A 25,829-nucleotide genomic window follows, 5' to 3' on the forward strand; every position below is an offset into this window, starting at 1 on the left:
TCCTATGAGGCGTACCTTCTGGGGATTTGGAATACCCCACAGTCGAGTAGGAGGACCGGGAGTTTTCTCGCAGGAAATTGTTAATATTCTCATTCGGTGTTTGAGCATTTTTGTGTATAATTCTCTATAATACAACATGAGCGACTTTTTTTTTTTTTTTTTCAGGAAGTTGTTGGCGGGGATCAAAGTCTCTTCATATCCCCTCCCCCGTGATTACAGAGAAGCTCTACAATGGTTTTCAGTCATTATGTAAATAGAAATTCAATTTTTTAGGCAACATACCCTCACTGCATTTCAACATTTAGATAGCCGGTATGCCGAACCAAAATCGTAATAAAACATACCGCCTCTGCTTTATTCCCACTTCGAACACTGAAATCTCTCTGCGAAATAAAATACATTACAATGAGAATACACAAGCTCAAATACGAGTAACCGTTTTCCGCAATCCTTTCATTTGTGTAGTAAGCTCCCCTCATTTAATGCACGACAGGAAACTCCGATAAAACGAAAACTACTGGGAACGAAAAAGAAAAAAAAGGTTGGAATTATGCACAAGTAGAAAATGAATTTACCACCGGATCGTTAATCCAACTGCATTTTTTGGATGATTCACCAATATCATATTCCTCTCCACAAGTAAAACCAAAACATAATGCGCACGACTAGCTGCGTGTAACATAAAACTGTTATACACTGTTAACGTGAAACACAGATAAATTTGTTTGAAGTTGCCAATTAAAAACAAGCACTCAATCACATCTGAAATCACTTTAAAATTTTCATTTCAAATGTTTTTAAAATCTCGTTCTTAGCAAGTCGAAATTTCCAGATTCTTAGCAGAATTCCTTGACTTTTCCGTAACAATATCGTCTTCTTAAGCCCCCCCCTTTTTTTTTCAGTTTTCCAGGTTTGCTGCCACCTTGCCTTTAGGAAGTAGTTACGGGAAAAAATATGAATACTCAATAGCTCTCCATTTACAGTTTCAAATAAAGACAAAGGAAGAACAACTTTCCTAGATTTAATAATCTATAGGACAAACAACAAGTTTGTTAACAAAGTACATATAAAGCCTAGACTCTCGGTTTATCTATGGGTGTTTTGCATACTCTCTACAAATGAAAACTGTAACGTCCTAACCAATTGATGAAAAGAGGAGATTGAACGCTTTATTTAAGAAACTAGATATGACATTTGAAAAAAAGAAAGATATGACATCCATACCCACTCATGCAAAAGAAGAAAAAGAAAAGGAAGAAAGAAAGAAAGAAAAAGCTAATTAAGAAGCTTGAGAAGAAAAAGAAGAATCTCGAAAACAAAAAAGAAAATAACTGGAATTTCAATCTTTCTGAGGATCACCAAAACCTTAAAAACATTGTATTTGAAGTACGCAATTAAGCTTACCTTACTTCCCCTTGCCTCTTTCACACACACATACTTACAACAAAAGATATGCGTTCGAGAATCTTGTAAGAAGAATGTAGATGCAAACAAGCTACATAGGAATAACAAAGGGGAATACACAAACTGGCATTATGAATTATATTAGGGAAGTGAAAACACAAATTTCAAGGTTTTTAGTATATTTATTAGATTGTTAGTACATTTGTTAGGTAACACATATCACATTTAGTCTATCAGATTCAGCAAAATTTAACCTCACTAAAAGGAAGGAGCTGCAACATATTTTAAACTGTTTCGTATAGTGTCAACAGTGGAAAAAGGCATGTTGCCCACTTTGGAAGAGTAGCTTTCTTAAAATGGCGGCCAAAAACAAAATGGCGGCGTAAATTCTTAAAACCGTCATAAGTCTCCCAAATAACGTCAATTTTATTAACTTTTCGTTTCTATTCCATGTTTCTTTGGATCGAGGAATCTATTACTTCATTGTAGAACATGGTTCAAATATGTTTTATGATCATTACATAATAATTTGAAAGTAGAAAATAAAAATTGGTGCTATATTAACTTATTTCGAGAATTAAATTCCATGATATTAACATTTTTTCCCCCACAGATTCAAGATGGAAGCAGGAGGAAGGTGCATTATCTGTTCTGCATCTGGGCTGACCTCACTGAACCGAAGGATGTGAAGGCTGCCTGGAAGAGACTGAAATATGCTGCAAAAACCCGAGGAAATCATCATATAAATGAGCTCAGTGATGACTGTACCAGTATTGCAGACATTAGATACCACCGGAAATGTTACCAAGATTTTACACATAAACAAAAGCTTCAGAAAATACAAGAAAAAAATATTCAATCACAAGATGTGGAACCACGTCGCAAGACAAGTAAGACATGTGTATCACCAAATATTCTGCCAAAAGTATGTGTATTCTGTGAGAAAACAAAGTATGTTAAAGGTGCAAAAACACGTGAACCACTTTCTGAAAGTTGTGAACTGAGAGCAGATAACACAGTTCGCTCAGCAGCAAATGAACATCTTAGATTAAAGACTGAACAAGCAGAATTAGCTATAAAAATATTAGGTATTGCTACTAAAGACTTAGTGTCAAGTGAAGCTAAGTATCATTTCACATGTTACAGAAATTTTGTTAGGATAATACACAAACAGAATGACTCAGAGCCAAGCAGTGACAATTTGGAAATGAACTGTGAAAATGTTGCGTTTGTTGAAGTTTTAAAGTTAGGAGAAGACTTAGTCAAGAATCCTCGAGTTATTCCTTTTCAACAATTTGTCAAAGTTATGGAAGAAGAAGTTGAAAAATTAGGAGGAAAATTAAGTTCCTCGAGAAGAGGTAACCTTATGAGGCAAATTTCATTACACAACAAGAACTTGGTATTTGTTAGTACTGAACATAGGAGAACATTAGTGTACCCAGTTTCGTTAAACATTGAGAAGTTAGTGATAGAAAATGATAAACTGGAACAGGAATTGCAGAATCTACGCAACATGCAAGCAGAAGATAGAACAGTGCATCTTGCAGCTCTAACTCTAAGAAAAGACATTTCAAATGTTAGTAAAAGGCTACCATGGCCACCAACAGAAGACGACTTGCATCCTGAATGCATTTCTCTGTATGTACCACCAAGATTAGATACATTTGTTACACTTATACTCAGTGGCACATCTGATTCCGCACAATGCAGTGCAAGGGTCTTGCGTTTAAAGAATTCTTTGACCCAGGACCTCGTGTATAATGTTTCTTGAGGTGAAATTAAACCCCCTAAAAGTGTTTTACTCCCATCTGTAGTAAAAGCTCTGTGTAACAACACAGAAGTTGTACGGCTCCTGAATAGTCATGGTCATAGTATAAGCTATGATATCATTGAAGAACTAGAAACAGAATATGCACTAAATGTTATTTCTAAACAAAAACAAGGACATGTGGTAGTTCCTGATAAATTTCTAGTGTCAATGAACCCAGAGAGAGATGTTGCCCTACTAATTGCAGATAACATTGACAATTTAGAACAAACATTAACAGGTGGTGGCACATCACATCGTGTAAATTCAATAATCGCTATGCGACAAACTGGTGAATCACTGTTGAAGGCAAAAACAACAGCCTTGTCTACAGAACCTGGGACTTCATCAACTACTGCCACAGAAACTACACAGCCATCTAATACTCCAATAGAACCCCCTGAAAACCGGTCAAAGAAATCATTACCTGAAGATTTGACGAGGAAAATGCCAGAGTACTACCGTGGGCAGCGGCTTCCACCTGGTGAATTGACACATGTTCAAAATTTAGGGAATTCTACCAGTTACAAAGCAGTTTCAGCTCTGCAGAGAGTACAGTACATGTTATGGATTACCAATCGTTGCCTGAGGACCAATCCAAGTCTCCTAGTACCAGGCTGGACAGGATTCTTCATCACAGTGCGGGATCGAGTGGTTGTCATAAAAACAGAGATTGGTTATCTAGATACTGTTGATTCGCCAGCCACTGACATAAGAACAGCCTATGATGTTTTGTGTAGAGGATGTGCAATAAAAGACCAGATGAAGTTATCTGCTGTGGTTTGTGTTTTCGATCAAGCACTTTATGCTAAAGCATGTGAGGTGTACTGGAAGCACAAGGACCAGTTCAGGAATATAGTGCTGATGATGGGAGGATTCCACTTACTGATGATGCTGTTAGGCATAATTGGTCGTAGGTTTGGAGCTGCTGGTTTGAAAGATCTAATTGTCAACAGTGGGATTGTAGTGGAAGGGTCAATTGACAATGCACTAAGTGGGAAAAGCTACAATCGAGCTATTCGAATGCATAAAGCAGTTTATGAGGCGTTATGTTCCTTGCTGATACAGGAATTTCAGGACTCAGAACTCCTCTCACAACAGCCCTTATTACACGAACAATTTATAACACTTCTTGAAGAATTTCAAAAGAACATCTGCCAGACTACATATGAATCGCTGCAGCGTAATAGAATCACAGAAGATTGGATGAAAACCCTACTAGAGTTCATTAGGAACTTAGAAACAGGCGACAACGATTTAGCGAAGTTTTGGATGAGTTACCTCGATCTTGTGGAGCTGGCATTTAACCTTATATTTGCAAGTAGAACTGGAGATTGGGATTTATATTTGTCTTCTGTCCAGGAAGTGATTCCTTGGGTATTTGCCTATGACCGGCTGAATTATGCTAAGTACTTACTTCCGTACTGCAATGATATGCTTCAGCTCCCACAGTCTCACCCCGCAGTGTATGATGCCTTTAAGCGAGGGGAATTCAGCATTCAAATGAGTGAATCAAACACATTTGGAGGTAATGAAGCCGACAAATGTATTGAAAACACTATTAACAAAGATTGTAAGATTTCAGGAGGTGTTATCGGATTCAGTACAAATTTCTCAACAACTCAGAAATGGGTTTTAAATTCGTCACGTCGTGCAGCCTACAGAAAAAACATTGCTCCAGCATGTAAAACAGCAGCCTGTAGGAGAGAAGTATAAGCACAAACAGCTTTCACGAGCATCTATACTGAAAGATATGGAAGCAGTAAATTCTGTAATCAACTCAGTGAATGAATGTGTTGCAAACCCTTGGTGTGGCACTGAGCTTGTTAACATTGCGACAGGAATGGCTCCGACTTCTCTTGTGAAAGATCATCTTATGAATGCTAAAACATATGGTATGGAAAAGTGCAACGCATTTGCTAAAGAACGATGTACAATACCAGCAACAACTGGCTTCTATGATAAACAATCAAAGTTAAATTTGAAAACTTTTAGTGACCTCAAGGCAGTAGTGAAGGTGACATTAAAGGATAAAGAAATTCCTCTAAGACAAGATCGTACTTTGTTTGTGAAATTGGCAATACTTGGTCAGTTTCGAAATATAGACATGAAAATGGTTCTGTCATATCCTTTGGGTCCATTACCCTGGTCACTGTGTGATGTATATGGAAAACCACGGAAGACATCAAAATCATCTTTGTTAAAACTGTTAATAAAAGATGCGGCAGTAGAAAATGTGTACCCAAAAGACAGTGTTTCCATATACGATGGCATGGCTTTACTTCAGAAGTGTAATGTGGTGAAGGGAATAACATTTACTGCATTGGCTCAGGTACTTTTCAACACCATTATGTCCACAAGTAGCGAGAGAGTTGATGTTGTCTTTGATGTGTATCTCGAAGAACGAGAAAAAAGATATAAGTTTGCAGAACGAGAAAAAAGATATAGCTCTACATCTGGTCCAACATATAAAAACCTCATTGGATCTTATGCAGTACCTCAGTGGCACTCCTATTTACGGAAGAAGGAAGTTTTCAGAGCTCAGTTAGGTAGTAGAAAGTTATTCGTTACATGTGGAAGTGACTGTTGGAAAATTGAAAAAGACAGTGTTTCATTAGTACTATAGGGAGCTTTAATGCGAGGATGAGGAATTCAGAGTTGATTGGCAGGTTCCCCACCCCGTCGCCAAGAAACGGTCACTCGACGATCCTGGGCGGGGTTGCCAGTGCGTCGTCACAAAATTCAGCTAATACTCACTTAATTCAAAGAGTTTATGCAATTATGCAATCCCTATCGAAGGTCCCTGTATACGTGGACACACGCAAATTAGGCTGTGATAACAAATGCTTCAGTTTTTTCTCCTTCGCTTCTTCGTCGCACTGCACTATGGCCTACTTACTTATTACTTCCCTAGCTTCGCTGTGTATAGTTTGCCCTCTCTTACGCTGTGAAGCCATTGTCAAATGAATAATAAGCAACAAAACCGCAACCACAACAGCACACAACAAATAACCAACTCACAGTAACTCTTCAGAATGATATTCATGTGACAAATTTTTAACCCTGGCAACGCTGACATATAGAAGGAGGGTAAGTGAGTGTCGCAAGAGTCAGGCAGAAAAATTGTTGAAATTTTTCCCCCTTTACCTCAGCCCCCGCTGGTAAACAAGCTAGCTCCCTATAATAGAAGAACTGTGCAGTACACAAGAAGAAGGTGACACTAGGATGTTTCTCCATGCTAGTTCCCTTCAACAACCATTTGTTATTCATGCCGATGACACAGATGTGCTTGTTCTATTGCTCTACCAGTCTATGCGTATTAAGAATTCCGGATATATCTGTATGGGGAAAAGTGGAAACAAACAAATATTAATGTGTCAAAACATTGTCACAGCTATATCCAACTGGCTACCTACTGATATCACACTTTTAGACTTTCTTCTGGCATTACTAGGACTTCATGCCATATCTGGTTGTGATACAGTGTCATTCTTTTGTGGGAAAGGAAAGTTGTCTATTTTAAAGATTGTCATTAAATCAAGTATATATTTAAAAGCTCTACAACGGTTGGGTTCACAATGGGACGTCGATGAAGAAACATTTTTGTTGTTAGAAGAACTTGTTTGCAAACTGTACACCAAGGACAACAGCGCAAAAGATATAAACTTGTTACGCTATAATCTTCACTGTGTGAAGGGGTGCACTGTTCAACCAGAAGGATTATCACCATGTCGTTCTTCACTTAGACTGCACATTAGGAGAGCAAATTTCCAGACTGCTATATGGAAAAGAGCATTACAACGAGAACCGAACACTCCATCTCCAGATGGCCATGGGTGGAACATTAATGGCTCAACTATCACCATTCAATGGATTGATGGCAAACCAGCTCCAGAAGAAATACTGCAGTTCGTGTCATGCAGCTGTAAGAGGAAATGCGAGAAGGACAACTGTTCCTGTGTCGACGCTGGTATTTCTTGCACTGATTTCTGCAAGATTCACTGTGAGAATATGATAGATGATGCAGACTGTAGTTGTGATGAATACGCTGGTAGTGACAGTGAAGAAGATTAAGAGACACTTGCACCAGATATAGCTTACGTCGTTAAAACCATATTTAATATATTACTTTGCATTGCTGAATATACGAAAATAAAGGTGCTACTAATGTGATACACATATTTGTAAAATACTATATTCACAGATTTCAGCCTACATCTACGTCAAGCATATTAGCATATTAAGAAGCAAGCATATTAAGAACGTTATCTAATTTACACACAATCCCGCAATATGTAGGAGAATTAAATAAATGTAGAGTTTTGGAGTAAATTTATTGTTTTGTCCATTGTGTTTTGGTAAATATATGCACTCCATATACAATAAAGCCAGTTAATGCATTTTTAAAACAAAATTCACATTCCTTAAACCCGAAAAATATGTAATTGAGCCTCAAAACTTTTAAAACATATGTTATTTGAGAGAATTATGATGGTTTTAAGAATTGATACCACCATTTTGTTTTTGGCCGCCATATTGGGAAAGCTACCGATTCAGGGTGGGCAACATGCATTTTTCACTGCTGGGACTATGTTGAACAATTTTGTAATGGTTGCAGCTCCTCCCTCTTTGTGAAGTTATTTTCTCATTTTTAGCGGTCTAACTGACGGACTAATTGAGAAGGTACAGGTGTTACACACAAAGCTAAAATATAGATTAAAAAAAAAAAAAAAATTAATGCATATCACATTTTTAAGCAGAGAACTCACAGAATGCATATACTAAATTTCTAACAAGGCAACCTATATAAACAAAAATTGGCTTTATATCGTAAATATATAAAAACTTAATGCAATACAAAATTTTTCAAATATTTAAAAGCAATCATACACGACTCAGACCAATTCAAGGACAAAAGCATCACAGAAACTGGAAAATGAACACTCCCATCCAATTAAATGCAATGACACATAACAAACAGGCTACCCTTGAGTTCTGCAGGTATATTTCAGAAATTAAACTACCTACATACTATTCGATTACAACCCACTCTACCTAATTACTCAATTTCATCCTGAGTCGCTTATATATATTTGTTTCTAGAAAACTATGTAAATACATTAAGCTATCCCTTATACTGCAGCATAGAATAGAGTGATTTAAAACAATATTTGAACTGTGTGCAACTAAGTACCATTTTCCAACCACTCAAAGTGTGTATCCATTGTGCAAAAGGTTGTTGGCCTTTGCTTATTTCAAAGATAATCTAGATTCAGTCTTTGTTAAAAAGTTTGTTGAGTAGAATAACCATTTTATTGATTTGCCACTAAAATAACTGTACTTTACTATCTAGTCAAGCATGTATCAAGTACTACAAGGGATCACTTTGCTATTTACTATGTTTTTACTAAAGCTAAACTGAATTTAACTGCATTGTCATTCTACAGCAACCACTACACACTCTGACTACTCAGAAGTAGACCAAGAAGTATCAGGATTAACCACACGAAATTATTATTGTCTCTTCTATTTCGATTACGGTGATGTCGATGTCCTTGTTGCTGGCGTTGATTCTGATGATTTTCTGGCATTAATTCTGATAACAACCAATCGATCAGTGCTACAACAAGATCCAAAAATGTGCGTACGAATTTTATGATTCTCCATATACACCGAAGGAAAGCTACTGTCAATATTATCGTGTACCAGATATGTTTAGCACTTTTAAACATCATTTTTACAACATAAAACAGGAGGTGATATAAGCGAATCGTAATAATCACTATTGCTTTTTTGGTTATAGTAATCATATTCAGACTGTAATTCCACAGTGAATTAAGCACAACTTTTATTACTGTAGCAACGGTGCAAGCCAATGTGATAAATAGGATCACTATTTCTCCAAGAGATACAAAGGTTATGATGCGTTCCAACCAACCTGGGAACAAGAAGAAAATTAATAAATCGATAGAATATTTTTCAAGCTAACTTACAGTAAGTCTATCCTATGGTATGAAGGAAAAAGTTATCACCTTTCCACAGACACAGTATTGATATCAACAAAAGACCATACACAGAGTTAGCGTTGATACCTTTTCAAAGTTTTGTTGATCCATGTTTTTCAATAACGTAAGTTAAGTGTTAACTTCATCTACCAAATAGTTTTGTTTATACGGATTTTGAAATTAGAGGTCTTGTGTGTGTGTGTGTTTCGTTCGAATGAATAAATTGAAATACAATGTTGTCAGAAAGTTCTTTGTTCGGAACAGCTTATCGCCAACGGAAATTAATCCGAAGTTGAAGGTTTATAAGGAGTCTGCTTCTTCATTTCAACAATTAAGAAACGGCAGCTGAATTTACACGTGGTCGTACTTGTGAAGATTATCCATATGAAGAACGTCCCAAAAATGCCATTACAGACAAAAACATCGTAAAAGCGCATAACATAGTAATCGGCGATTAAAGATGTATGATATAGCTGACACAATAGGCATATATATATATATATATATATATATATATATATATATAGAGAGAGAGAGAGAGAGAGAGAGAGAGAGATTTAAGTGAGATACATTTTACATGAGTAATTAAATGTGAGAAAGCTTTGTGAGATGGGTGCCAAATTTGTTGAATGATGACCGGAAACAAATGCAAAAACGAATTTCTCAGAAATTTCAGACCGTTTCAAAAAATAATCCAACTGCTTTTGTGCATCGATTTGTTACTATGGGTGAGGCATGGGTCTACTACTTTGAATTTATACTTCTCGTAAAGAAGATCTGCATGAAGGATCCCAAAACTGCCATCATCACAGACAAAAACATCGAAAAAGTAAATAATATGGTATTAGACGATATATATATTTAGTGAGGTATATTTTACATGAAGAATTAAATGCGAGAAAGCTTTGTGCGAGATTGGAATGGGTGCGCGGGATGGCTGACCAAAAACAAATGATAAGAACTAATTTCTCAAAATGTTCGGTCAGGGAATCCAGGGTGCATTGATTTGTTACTGTGGATGAAACGTGGGTCTAATACTACTACACGTCAAAAACGAAATAACAATCAAAGCAATGTGTGGAAGTTGGTGGCTCTGCAACGAAAAGAGGAAAGTCGATTTCATCTGCTGCAAAAGTTATTACCAGTGTTTTCTGTTATGCCAAGGGGTTCTTCTTACTGATTACTTCAAAATATGCATACTCAATCAGGGTGTCTACTGGAATACCAGAAAGTAAATTCATGACTTTTTCATGACTTTTCATGACCTTTTTGTTCAAATTTTCATGACCATGGCAATAAAAATTTACCATTAGTAATAATAAACCCCTACCATTAGTGGTGCATCGGAACTATGCGGGTTGCTAGTCTTAAATATCACTTATTGTGAATCTTAAAGAAAGAATCTAAAATTCTGCCGCCTTGTGCTCGAGCACAGAATAGCACTTACCTAAATACGGGCCTGCTCTTACCAGTGAATAACTCTATACTGTATTTGAAGTTTTAATTCTGAGTATAATTATCCATCTAGCAGAAATTTGTCTGAAATTAAGCACTCAGAGAACTGCCCAAAGACAAAACAAATTATAAAAGAAATTCGTTTTAAAAAAAATAGATCATCAAATTTAAAATCTGCAAACTCAAACGAATAATATTATTTGCATAAGTCTAAAGGCCCAAAAATACACAATTTACATTTCTTAGAAGTAAAGAAATAGCAGATCAGAAAGTTGGACAGTAAAAAGTTGTTACTATATTACAGAGACTAGAAGATGAAATGGGGAGAAGCTAGGAAGACAGTAAAGTACCAGGTAGCCAGCACTAACTGGTGGGGGAAATTCTCATAATTACTGACCTGATACAACTGTTTCAGTACATGCAGTATGAGGTATAAAAGTATGAAGTATAAAAATATACTCTGAGATTTCAGATTTTCATGACCAGTTGGGTAAATAAAGGACTTTTTCATGGCTTTCATGCCCACTAAGCAAAATATATGACTTTTTCATGACTTTCATGACTTTCATGACCAGTAGACACCCTGTCAATAAGCTTTCGTTCACAGTCCAACACAAAGACAACGGAAGAACAGATTTCTTAGGACTTAATAATCTATAATACTAACACCAAGTTAGTTAACAAAGTACATATAAAGCCTAGACACTCCGATTATCTGCAGTCGTTTTGCATACTCTCTACAAATGAAAATTGTAACATCCAAATCCAATGATGAAAAGGAGAGATTGAACACTTCATTTGAGAAAAGAAAGTAGATATGACATTTGAGAAAAGAAAGTAGATATCATATCCCTGCCCTTCCACGTAAAAAAAGAAAAAGAAAACGGAGAAAGAAAGAAAAAGAAAAACACATTAAGAAGCTACGGAAGAAAAAGAAGAATCTGAAGGAAAAAAAAAAAACACTGGAATTCCAATTTTTCCGAAGATCACAAACAACTTAAAAACATTGTGTTTCAAATACGCTTACCTTACTTTTCCTTACCCCCTTCACATACACACATACTCATTATACAAAATGTATGAGTTTGAAAATATTGTAAGAGGCTACACATAAATACAAATGCAAGCAAGGTACATAGGAATAACAAAGGGGAATATACGAACTAGCATACGAATCATATCAGGGAACTAAAAACCGAAATTTCAATACTTCTAGTAAATTTATTAAATTGCTAGTACATTTGTTAGATAACACATATCACATTGAGAAAGTACAGGTTTTACACACAAAGCTAAAATATAGATTCAAAGAAACGTTTTTCACTTTTAAGCCGAGAACTCACAAAATGCATGTACTAAATTTTTACCAAGGCAACTTGAGCAAAAATTGGCTTAATTTAGGAAATATATAAAAACTTAATGCAACACAATAGTGTTCAAATGTTTAAAAGTAATTATTCTCAACTCAGGCCAAAATCCGATCACCAATTCAAGGACAAAACCGGAAGAGAAGGTTCAATATTTTCATCCAATTTAATGGAATGACACACGCCAAACAAGATTCCCCTGACTTCTGCATTTATATTTCTGAAACTAAACTACCTACATACTATTCTGTGGTTCGATTACAACCCACTCCACCTAATTACTCAATTTTACCCTGAGCCGCTCATACATATTTGTTTCTACAAAACTGCGTAAATACATTAAGCTATCGTTTATGCTGCAGCATGAAATATAGTGATTTAAAACAATATTTGAGCTTTGTGCAACAGAATACCATTTTCCAACCATTGAAAGTATATATAATAAATATTTGACTGACTTGACTTCAATTTAACTGCATTGTCATTCTACAGCAGCCACTACATACTCAGACTTCTTCAGAAGTAGACCACAAATAGGTATCAAAATTAACCATATTAAATCACTATTGTCTCTGTTATTTTGATTACAGGGACATTGACATCGATGTTGCTGCTGACTTTGATTTTGACCTTTTTCTGTGTCAGGTGATAACCATTCGATTACTGCTACAATAATATTCAAAAGTGCAGATGTGAATTTAATGATTCTCCACAAAAACTGAAGAAAAGCTACTGTTAATACTACTGTGTACCAGATATATTTGGCACCTATAAACATCACTTTTATAACAAGACACAGAAATTAATATAAACGAATCATAGTAATTACTACTGCTTTCTTGGTTAAAGTAACCATACAGAGGCTGCAATCCCACAGCGAAGTAAGTACAACTTTCATTAGTGTACCAAAGCTGGAAGCCAATCTGATAAAGACGTTCATCATTTCTCCAACGGATATAACGGTTATGATGAGTTCAAATACACCTCGGAACAAGAACAATCATTTATAAACCGATAGAATATCTTTTAGGCCAATTTAAAGTAAGTTTAATCTATGCAGTGAGGGCAAGGTAAAAAGTTCTCGCCTTTGCACGGCATTAATATCAATACAAGCCCATGCACAGAGTTAGCATTAATATATTTTAAGTTATGTTGGTCCATGTTTTGCAATAACGTAAGTTAAGTGTCAACTTAATCTACCGAATAGTTTGTTCATACGAATTTTGAAAGTAGACATGTTGTGTGTCTTTTGTTCATATAGATAAATTCGAATACAGTGCTGTCATTGTCTTCAACGGCTTACCGCCAGCGGAAATTTAATCGAAGTTGATGACGGTTTATAAGAATTTTGCTTCTTCATTGTGAACAACTAAGAAATAGGCAGCTGAATTTATACGTTGTTGTACTTTTACTGAAGATGATTCACGTAAAGGACGTCCCAAAGCTGCCATCACAAACATCGAAAAATTGCACACTATGGTGTTGGAAAATCAGCGATTAAAAATGTATGAAAAAGCTGACACCATAGACCCATAATAAATTTAAGAAAAGTGTGGAACATTTTACATGAAGAATTAAATGTGAGAATGCTTCGTGCGAGATGAGTGCCGTATTTGCTGAATGCTGACGAAAAACAAATGCGAAAATGACTTTCTCAGCAATATACAGACTTTTAAAAACAATGCAACTGCTTTTGTGCATGATGTTACTGTGGATGAGACGTGGGTCTACATCATGAACAACAGAAATCAAACAGAAATCAAGCAATGGATGGATGTCAGTGGCTCTTCACTAAAAAGGTGAAGTTAGTTTCATCTGCTGGAAAAGTTACAAGCCAGTATTTTCTGTTATGCAAAGGGATTCTTTTTAATGATTACTTTGTAATATTAACTGGCGAAAAATACGTGGCAAGAGGCATGGATTGCAAAAAATCATCTTTCATTAGGGCAAGACAAGGTGCTTTAACAATGAGAAAACTGACAGATTTCAAATACGAATTGTTGCAACTTCAATCCTGCAAGCCAGATTTTACTCCCTCTAATTTCCATCTATTCCCACATCTAAAGAAATTTATGGTTGGAAAATATATTAGAACAATGAAGAGGTTATGCCACCCATAGGTTACTTCTTTTGTAAACCTTCCAGAATCTCACTTCAGGGATGGAATCTACTTACTGCAAAAGCATTGGACAAATGCATTGTCTTAAAGGGGAGTCGTGGAAAAGTAAGTGCATTTTTGCTTTAATAATAATAATAATAATAATAATAATAATAATAATAATAATAATAATAATAATAATAATAATAATAACTACTCTTTCGCTGCTATGTCGAGAACCTTTTTATATTATTGTCAATCCCAGAATAATTTTAAAATAAGATTAACTAATATATTTTTGAAACTTATTTGACGAATCCTCATGCATTTCAAAGGCACTGATAGGAAATGTTTAAAAATGTATGTATAAGTGTACAACAATAAATATTGCATTATAAGCACAAGGTAGGAAGTACACTTTGTTATCTATAGACGTATCCCATATTTAAAGATCAGGAATCCGATTAAATTAGTCCGTCTATTCACTGAATATTGACCAAACACATAACCTGATAGGAAACTTTATCAACTGTTTACCTAAACTCATAAGCACTTCGGAAATATGTAAACCTCTTTGCGAAATAAAATACATTACAATGAAAACACAGAAGCTCAAATACGAGTAACCGTTTTCCACAATCCTTTCACTTGTGTGATAAGCTCGCATCACTTAATGCAGAGCAGGACACTGGCATAAAATCAAAACTAGTGGGAACGAAAAAAAAAAAAAAAAAAAACACTGGAATTATGCGTGCGTCGAAAATAAATTTACCACTCAAACGTTGATCCAAATGTTTTTTTGTATGATTTACCAATATGATATAACCAAAAAATAATGAGCACAAGTAACTGCGTGTAACATAAATTTGTTACACATCGTTAGTGGAAAACACAGGTAAGTTTCTTAAGTTTGAAGTTGGCAATTAAAAAACAGCACTCAACCACATCTGAAATCGTCTTAAAACTTTCATTTCAAATGTTTTTAAAATCTCGTATTTGGCAAGTCGGAATTCCCTCATTCCTAGCGCAGGATTCCGTGACTTTTCCTGGTTTGTTGCCACCTTGCCTTTAGGAAGAAGTAGTTCGTTGGTTCGGAAGAAAAAAATAAGGAAAGAAAAAATATGAATACTCAATAAGCCTTCGTTCACTGTCAAAACAAAGATAAAGGAAGAACAGATTTCTTAGACTTAATAATCTATAAGACTGACACGAGTTCGTTAACAAAGTACATATAAAGCCTAGACACTTGGTTTATTTATGGACGTTTTGCATACTCTCTACAAATGAAAACTGTGACGTTCAAACCAAATGATGGAAAAAGGAGATTGAATGCTTCATCTGAGATAAGAAAGTAGATACGACATCCCTACCCACCCATACAAAAGAAAAATGTCAAAAGGGAAAAGCAAAGCAAAGAAAAAAAAACACATTTATAAGCTACGAAAGAAAAAGAAGACCCTGAAGAAAAGAAAAGAAAATAACTGAAATTCCAATCTTTCCGAGGTTCACAAACACCTTTAAAAATATTGTGTTTGAAGCACACAATTACGCTTATCTTACTTTCCCCCTACCCCCTTCACACACACACACACATACTCATTATAGGAAAGATATGAGTTCGAGAATGTTGTAAGAGGCTACATATAGATGCAAATGCAAACAAGCTACATAGGAATAACAAAGGGGAATATACAAACTAGCGTTACGAACTATATCAGGAAACTAAAACCAGAAATTTCAAGATTGTTAGTATATTCATTAGATTGTTAGTACATTTGTTAGATAACACATATCACATTGAGAAAGTAAAGGTTTTACACAAAAAGCTAAACCATAGATTGAAAGAATCGTTTTTAATGCATATCACATTTTTAAGCAGAGAACTCACAGAATGCGTGTACTAAATTTCTAACAAGGCAACCTATATAAACAAAAATTGGCTTTGTATCGTAAATATATAAAAACTTAATGCAATACAAAATTATTCAAGTATCTACAAGCAATCATACTCAACTCAGGCCAAAATCTGATCACCAATTCAAGGACAAAACTATCGTAGAAACTGGAAAAGAAGGTTCAATATTTCCATGCAATTCAGAGCAATGACACATACCTGCCGTCTGCATGGCATATTTCCGAACTTAAAATGCCTACATACTATTCTGTGGTTTGATTACAACCCACTCCACCTAATAATTCAAAGTGGCGTTTACAATTATGTTTGCCGTTCACACATACTTGTTTCTCCTTGTCCTCTATAAAACTGTTTAAATACGTCAAGCTATCCCTTATACTGCAGTACAGAATAGAGTGATTTAAAACAATATTTGAACTTTGTACAACTGACTACCATTTTCCAAACACTCAAAGTGTGTATCCATTGTGCTAAAGGTTGTTGGCCTTTGCTTATTTCAAAGATAATCTAGATTCAGTCTTAGTTAGAAAGTTTGTTTAGAAGCATAAACATTTTAATGAATTGCCACTCAACTGTACTTTACTATCTAGTCCAACATGTATCAAGTATTAAAAGGGATGACTTTTATTATTTACTATACAAGGATACACAAAAATATGGAAACACCTGGTATAAAAGAGAGAGCCATTTCAAATACGATTTGCATCTTAATGCTCGGAGTCGTTGTGGTCATCGGCACATCCTTTGAGGTGAACAACTTGGCCAATCGAATAGATGGGTCAGTTACAGTTCAGCAACCGGTCCGTGCAGGTTGTCGTGAATTATCTGAGTTGATAGAGTTTCAAAGATGACAAATTGTGACTGCGCGTATGGTGGGAGGTTCCGTGATGAAGGTAGTGGAAATGTTTGGTGTATCACGAGGCAGTCTCGAAGATTATGATTCCTACGAGTGTTCCGGAAAAACCGCATCAGCGAAGCACCAGAGTGGACGCAAGTGTGTGTTGTATGACAGAGACAGACGTACATTGGGTAGGATTGTGACAAAGCAGAAAACCACCACGGCGCCAAGTCACAACTGGGCTGAATACAGTGCTTACAGACCCTGTTAGAATCAAAACAGTCAGAAGAGAACTCCACAAGCAGGGTATTTTAGCAGATTTGCAATTCCTAAATCACTCGTGACTGTTGACCATACTGGTATACGGATACAATAATGCAACGCTCATAAAAACTGGACAATGAAGCAGTGGAAGGCTGTCATCTGGTCGGATGAGTCTTTCTTCCCATTGTTTCCAACTGCTGGCCGAGTTTACACGTGGAGAACGCCAGCACAGGCGAAGAATACAGGCTGGGCGGTGGTTAAGCGACGATTTGGGCAGCCATATCCTGGTATTCTGCCGGACCCATCATCACCCTGCATGGACATGGCAAGCACTACGTAATCATTTTGAGTGACCAGCAGCATCCCATGGTGCAAACTTTATTCCCAGATGGTAAAGTCGTGTTTCAAGATGACAGAGTCCATCTTCATACAACTCACATCGTCCAGGACTGGTTTGATGAGCATAAAGATAAAGCGTCACATCTGTCATGGCCGCCGCCAGACCTCAATATCATTGAGCCCTGGTGATCAGTTTTGAACATGAAGGTACGAGCCCGCTACCCACCACTGACGTCTCTACAACTTGAAGCTGCTTTAGCGGAAGAATGGTACAACATCTGTTTCACAACAATACGCGATCTGTATTTCTCCATTCCCCGTCGACTGCAGGAAGTTCTGCATGCCAAAGTGGTCCTACTCGCTGTTAATAAAGATAATGTGCAATTTTTTCAGATGTTTCTGCATTTTTGTCCATCCTCTGTATGTAAGGTGAATCGAATTTTTCTGCATTGTCATTCTACAGCAACCACTACACACACGGACTACTCAGAAGCAGAGCTAAAAAAAGTATCAGAATTAACCAAATTAAATGACGATTGTATCTGTTAGTTTGATTATGGGATCGTCGACGTTGACTATGATAGTTTTCTGCATCGAACAACAACCACTCGATCACCACTAGATCAATATCCCAAAGTATACATGCAAATTCCTTGATTATATACATACAATGAAGGAAAGCTACTGTCAATATTCCCGTATCCCAGATACATTGGACAATTATAAACATCGTTTGTACAACATAAATCAGGAGGTGATATAAACGAATCATAGTAATCACTATTGCTTTCTTGGTTAAAGTAACCATACAGAGGCTGCAATCCCACAGTATATTAAGTACAACTTTTATTAGTGTACCAACGCTGCAAGCCAATCTGATAAATACGTTCACCATTTCTCCAACAGATACAAAGGTTACGATGCGTTCAAACAAACCTGGGAGCAAGAAAAAGCATTAATAAACCGATAGAATATCTTTTAGGCTAATTTAAAGTAAGTATGCTATGGTATAAGGGCAAGGTAAAAAGTTCTCACCTTTGCACAGAGACCGCACTGATATCAGTAAAAGGTCATTCACAGAGTTAACGTTGATATTCTTATGTTGATATAGTTATGTTGGTCCATGATTTGCAATAATGTAAGTGTCAACTTGATCTACCGAATAGTTTTGTTCATAGTCTGTTGAGAGTAGACGTCTTGTGTGTATTTCGTTCGCATGGATAAACTGAAATACAATGCTGTAAAAAGTTGTTTATTTTGAACAGCTTATTGCCAACGGAAATTAATCTAAAGTTGGTGAAGTTTATAAGGAGTCTGATTCTTCATTTTCAACAATTAAGAAACAGGCGGCTGAATTTACATGTGGCCGTACTTCTGAAGATGATCCACATGAAGGACATCCCAAAAAATCCATCACAAAAACATCTAAAAGAATGCATAATATGGTATTGGACGATCGGCGATTAGATATGTGTGAAATAGCTGACATCATAGGCATATAACAAATTTTAAAAAAATGTATGGTACATTTTACATGAAAAATTGAATGTGAGAAAGTTTTGTGTGAGATAAGTGCCGCATTTGCTGAATGCTGACCCGAAACAAATGCGAAAACGAATTTCTCAGCAGTGCTCGAAATGTTTTAAAAAGAATCCAACTACTTTTGTGCATTGATTTGTTACTGTGAATGAAACGTGGGTCTACTACTACACGCCAAAAACGAAATAGAAATCAAAGCAACGTGTAGAAATTGGTGGCTGTGCACCAAAAAGGCAAAGTCGACTTCATCTGCTGGAAAATTTATTACCAGTGTTTTCTATTATATACGAAGTTCTTATTGATTACTCTGTAAAGGGTAAAACATTAACTGGCGAATACCGGCGAAAACTACGTGACATGAGGCATGGATTGCTAAAATAATCTTCCATTAAAACAGGTCGAGGTGCTCAATGAGAAAATTTTCCGATTTCAAATACAAATTGATGAAACTTCAGTTCTATTCACCAGATTTGGCATCCTCCAATTTCCATCTATTCCTACATCTAAAGAAATTTGAAAAGATTTGAGAACCATAAAGAGGTTATGGCAGCCATAGATTACTTATTTTGAAGACCTTCCAGAATCGACCTTCGAATCTACTCACTGAAAAAGGATTGGACAAAGTGCATTGATCTAAAAGGAGTCTCGTGGAAAAGTAAATGCATTTTTGATGTATGAAATAATAATAATAATAATAATAATAATAATAATAATAATAATAATAATAATAATAATAATAATAATAATCATCATCATCATCATCATCATCTTTCACTGCTAGCCCAAGAAACTTTTTACCTTACCGTTGTTGTTAAGCTCTCTATTTGCAGCTCTTAAATGTAGTTTGCGTTTGAAAGTAAATATTTGTAACAGACTTCCTACCGTTAGATGGGTATCTCTCAAATCGTAATCAATAATAATATTAAAATATTTATAGTTCATTAACATTAAAACTAAATGTAATAGTATGTATTTGTACATTAATATTCACAAGAAGTATGCTACATATTTCATACCTAAATCACTAAAATTAAAAATTGTGACCGAGTGCGGATAGGATAGCGGAAAATAAAATTGTGGTACAGTATTTGGAAAAGTTTTATCAATATTGACGGCAAACAAAATAGATTTTGGAGGAGACGGTGAACATTGTTGGGACACTCCGCAAATTATAATTAGTTTGGAAACGTTCTAATTTACTGTTACGTAAACTGTTTCGCGTCTTTGTTCGACTTTACAGGAATGTGTTTTGTGGCTGGTGTTCTTGACGGAGCATGTATAACTTCCTTAAGATTTCTCCTCCACACTAATGAACTCCATTCGTTGTTTTTAGGTTTTAAAATATCCACATAAATAATTCACTTTGGCATAAGAATTATACACATACCGCTTCCGATTCAAAATTTATACAACCCTCTACTCTGGGTTCCGTTATAAATAGAACTCCATGAATTATGTCCGAATTCACTCTCTAAATTTACTTTAAAAATCAAAAAGTAATACAGGGTTACCGAAAACTTTGTTACTTCTTAACATGACAGTTCTCTGTGATTACTCATTTCAGTTCTTTATTTTCCTAAAGTTTAAGTTGTTATACTATTAACTACCTAACTAACTCTTTGGCCTATGGAACCCGGAGGTTCAATGTCGCGTTCACAAAGGCTCTCCAATGACTTCTATCCTTAGCTAACTGGATCCAGTTTCTACTTTGTATTCGTATTTCTGCAATATTCATCTTAATATTGTCCTCCCATTTGCGCCTAGGTCTTCCTAATGGTTATTTACCGATTGGATTTCCACTTAGAACTTTGAAAGTGTTCCTACTTTCTTTAATTCTGGCTACATGACCTTCCCACCTAAGCCACTAGATTTGATGACCCTAAAAATATTTGGTACACTATATAAATTATGTAGTTCCTTGTTACGAAGTTTCCGGCATTCACCATTTCTGTTTCTCTTGGGTCCGAATATTCGTCTTGAGATCGTGTTCTCAAATACTATTAGTCTGCGTACTCCCCTCAGAGTAAGGTCGCAACCATACAGCACAACAGGCAAGATTATAGTTTTATATATTTTAAGCTTCAAATTCTTCGACAGAATTCACGACGACAAAGGGTTTTGAACTAAAGTTGTTATACTATTGGAAAAATATATTATCATCCTTCACACTAGGTGGATATGATCACTTTAACTTTTTTTTTTTTTTTTTTTTTTTTTTTTGCCATAGCAAATGGAAACTAAATATCATGAATACGTTCTTTGATGATGAATTGATGATAAATTAAATTGATATTCTATGACCTTTACTAAAGGTTTAGAACGCGAAATACGGTTGCAGCGTGCTTGTTTGAAGTTACCACAAATAAACCAAATATGCACTAAAGAGGGATACTTAGCCGTTTATTCACATTCGAATCTTTTTTTTTTTTTTTTCTGAGTATAATTTATACACAATCGAGTCTTCAATTTTTCTTCTATTTCATTTGCGTCTCTAACTTTTTTTTTTTTCAAAGTAAGAATCTTACATTTTATGTATAAAACCTTACATCGATTACTTTAACATATAACTTTTTTTTTTTTTTTTTTTTTTTGTCTATCGAAAATTATATTTGAAAAATGGCAATATTGCAGAAAGTGTTTTGGATATAATAAACATATAACTAAGCAAAATTTCACTCTTTATAGGTTACTCGTTCTTAGCACGCGGAGAAAATGTTTCATTTTGGACATAAAGAGCACCAAACGTGTCACCAATCAACTTAGGGACCCCATAAACTATGAATTCGACAACAATGTCGAAAATTTTCAATTATTTTTACATGTCACAATTTCCCCTTAGGAGTACTAATGGGGGCTGAATTTGGTTTTAAACTGTATCGAAGTATCACTGTTCCTCTCAGTGATCTCGAAAACTACGAATTCGACACTAATATCGCTCATTTTCGATAATTTTTAAATATCACCCCCTTTCCCTCTCTAAGTTTGATCGCCAAAGTGAAATGATAAAAACCATCCTAGACCTGAACCTCATCTGTTGAAATTTTTTATCGAGATCGGTCAGGTGGTTCAAAAGTTATTAGATTACAAACCCAGTCACTTTCATTTTTATATACAGTATATAGATAGATGAATCAGATTGTAGTAAGTGAGTTGGCTCAATGAAGTATTAGTGTGTATTTAATTGTTTACTGCTTTTGAAGCTTTAGTGTTACTTGAAGTTTGTATACGTTTACAAGTGTATTACTAGTTACTACAGCCATTTTTATAAATATGGGTTTCAAGCTTAATAGCTGAATGGCAATTGTAGGCTTAATAACTGTTGGTCAACGACTACTTGACGCTTTACCTTCAAAAGAACTAACATCTTTCTATGATAATAAACACTATGATTCGATGCATACATATGTAAACGAAAAACCATGATCGCATACATTGTCCAGTAATTACGGTAATACCTATAACGATAATGTAGGAACTCAACTGGAGAAATCGAGCCCATGCGTAGCTAAGCGGTTAGCGTGCGTGCCTTTGGCGTGGGAGACCCGGGCTCGATTCCCGGCGGCAGCTCATGTAGTTCGGATTCCACGTTAATCAGTAGATCCACGTTTCATATAGCCTCGCTGCTGAACGGGACGTTAAACTCAAAATCAACTCAACTCAACTCAACTGGCAAAATGTGCTTTACATCACGCACTAGCTGCGAAGAAGAAAAACGAAAGATCTTGTAATGATGTGACAGTGACACAGGGATCCATATAAATATGGATTCCGATTGATAACTAGATCAAGTTTATAATATAGTTGTTCAAAATATTAATAAATTATTCGAGAGAGAGGTTAACAGAAATAATTATTAAACTATTTCGAAATTCAAATTAACGAACTGGGCACACAGAATGATAAATGAGAGCAATGGTAAAAACAGCACATACTATATATAAACCAATGTATGTTCGTTCCATAACAATTTCAGAGTTCCTATACGTTCTGATTTAACAAAAATTTTCTGACTTTTCATGACTCTTCATAAGACTTTCATGACTACATTAAATTCTTGCGAAATCACCTCCTTTTTCCTTTACACCCGACTCTTCGTCACCAATTAAAAAAAAAAAAAAATTCTTCAGTATTTTTTTTTCAAAGCTGGTATTTCTTTTATTTTCATATATATTATCACTATTTTTTTCCCCGCTTTTTAAAAATTCTTCAGAACTGTCTACAAATAAGTTTACACATCTCTACATAAAATACGTACAAAGAAGATCAAAACTTTCAAATAGAATGAAAGAGAAGAACCACTGCTCTAAACTTTTCTGTTCAAATTTCTTAAACTAAATCATGTTATTCTGCAGCATTTATTTACGAAATACAATCAAAATTATGTTTTCGGAAAACTTAGTGCGAAGAAAACTCAGCCCCAAAGGTAAACTACTGTTTATGGATTTTTTAATGACAAATGACTATCATATATTCCGTTTGTGGAATTCTTTAATGAGAAATGATTATCATATATTTCTTTTGTGGACTTTTTAATGACAAATAACTATCATATATTCCGTTTGTGGACTTTTTAATGACACATACCTATCCTATATTCCCTTTGTGGGCGACTTCTTGACGACAAATGACTGTCATATATTCCGTTTGTGGACTTTTTAATGACAAATGACTATAATATATTAGGGTTCGTTTTCGAGAAAATTACAAATTTTTATTTTCACCCTTAGTTTGAGGGGTAGGAAGAAAATTCATAAAACGCTTCTCAGGAATCTTATAGAAACCTAAAGTTTTATATCTAATCTTGATACGTTGAATGCTATGGCCTTTAGGGCAGTGAACATCTGTACATCGGGACGACGAGGGCATGGACGGACAGGTAGACATCCAAAAATCCGTTTTTCGGCATGTACGGGTCACGAAACTTGTAAATGCGCTGGAATCTCGAATTCGATATTTTTTTTAACGATCATCTTACTTCTTTCCTTCCTATCGTCGCTTGAAAGTAGAAAAGACCAGTTAAGAATGCTGCACAAGCATTGCCAGAACGAACTAAAAGAGAATGGAGAGATGGAGCGGAAAGGAGAACAGTGATTGTTCCAAGATGTAAATCACCTTCTTCTGTTTCTCGCAAAAATTCACAAAATATCACCTCTCTACGGCTTACGGTTCCCGAGATATGGCTCCTTAAATCTCCCGAAATTCGAAAATTTTTGGCTAATATCTGGGGAATGGTGGCCAGTTGGCCAGTAGCAAGTTCATCAATGGCCACCGGTTACTATTTGGTACCAAAATGTTCACCATTCTCTTAGGTATTGATCAACATCAATATGATCTCTCTATGGCTTACGGTTCCCGAGATATGACTTCTTAAATCTCCCAAAATTGGCCATTTTTCGGCCAATATCTCGGGAACAGTAAGAGTGATGTGAAAAATTTAGTCACTTTCTCAGATAGTTTTTGATGCTCTATCGAATGCAGGGTTCAAAATTGAAAAAGTCACAAATAACAGAGAAAGAGAGAGAGAGAGAAAGAGAGAGAGACATACACATACAGACATAGAGAATTTAGTAACGAACTTTTTAAGTTCGTTGATAAAAAAAACTATTAAGCTAATTAAAAACAAGATTAACACAAAACTGTGACAAAACACTAATCTTCTCGCCAGTGAGTTACTGATCTTTGCGTTTAGAAATTCCTTTTCTTCTTGATTTCGTTCTGTTCGATATGAATGACTAGCTCCTTTCCATCACTTCCCTGTTTCATACCTATCCTTTGTTGCTTCAAGTCTCTCAGTTGTGCAACTAACATTTTCTTCCCAGCTTCCGTTTTTGTTGTGTTCATTTACCTCTTCTTTCTGTTGGTGAAAGTACTCTTCGTTGCACTTCCTGCAGCCTTTCACGTAAAGCATCATCCTTCTGGTGATATGCACGTGTTCAATGCATCTTGCCTCTTGTACCTGATTATGAATATGCCTTTCTGCTACAATAGTCTTTTCATTCATATTTCTGACTAAGAGTGATTTATTGACAGAAAACCCTCTTTCGACTGTTGCATTTTTATGTGAGAATGACAACTCAATTTTTACTATCTTGCAAAATTTTTGTATTCTTCAGTGCCAGCAAGCAGGGTCAAGTCCTAATTCATTAAATTCTGAAAAACTTCTTGAAGTTCTGCTGAGTTTAGACTGGAGTAAGACATATATTCTTTATCAGAGTTTTCAGCAAGCACATCATCTATTATATCAGACGTATGAAGTTCGTCTAGCAGAAAAGAGAAGTTCGCTTTGATCTACATTGGGGTGAATGCTGAATTACCAGGGTGGAAAAAAATCATGATTTTTTTTAAAAAAATCATTTTTGTTGATTTTTTTGATTTAAATCGACTTTTTTGATTTAAATCAAATCTTTCTCCTCGTATAATGCAAGTCGCGAACTGAAGAAAAAGCATTAGGAATTAGTATTAAATGCTAATTATGCCATTTAAGTGAAAGTATTGGGGTTGAATTTTGAATTATCCCCAATCGTTAACCTATATCAATCCCAAACAATGTTTCTTAACCCTTTTAAATTATGGCTCCTTTTAAACGTAAATTATAGACTTTCAGTCAAGCAGCTACAGCATCATCCCTATTTATCCTAGGATCATGGTACATACATCACTCTCTTTAGAATGGAACAGCTTTTGAAACGGTAACATTACATTTCGCTATCATGTCTCTGAAGCGGAAAATTTTGAGAGTAATCGGCTTTTTTTTTTTTTTTTACTTTTTTAAAAAAAAATTGATCCCCTCTGGATTCC

The 25,829-nt window shown here is 35.5% G+C and overlaps 1 protein-coding gene across 7 annotated transcripts in view; it reads right to left on the reverse strand.

Moving 5' to 3' along the window:
- Window positions 1-25,829, reverse strand: part of Fadd (fas-associated death domain protein) — a 185,742-nt gene that overhangs the window by 71,141 nt on the left and 88,772 nt on the right. Inside the window, exon 4 of one of the 7 annotated variants that reach the window (XM_081760275.1) lies at window positions 1,573-9,149. The exons of 5 other annotated variants lie outside the window; for them this stretch is intronic. In XM_081760275.1, coding sequence (XP_081616401.1) covers window positions 8,665-9,149 — 485 coding nt within the window. In that variant the 3' untranslated portion in view covers window positions 1,573-8,664. Of the gene's footprint in view, window positions 1-1,572; window positions 9,150-12,651; window positions 13,023-25,829 lie in introns of those variants that run through there. One more of the 7 variants, XM_081760281.1, reaches the window with a different exon arrangement.

This window comes from Thermobia domestica, chromosome 5 (genome assembly GCF_964235325.1).
Source record: "Thermobia domestica chromosome 5, izTheDome1.hap1.1, whole genome shotgun sequence".
NCBI lineage: Eukaryota > Metazoa > Arthropoda > Insecta > Zygentoma > Lepismatidae > Thermobia > Thermobia domestica.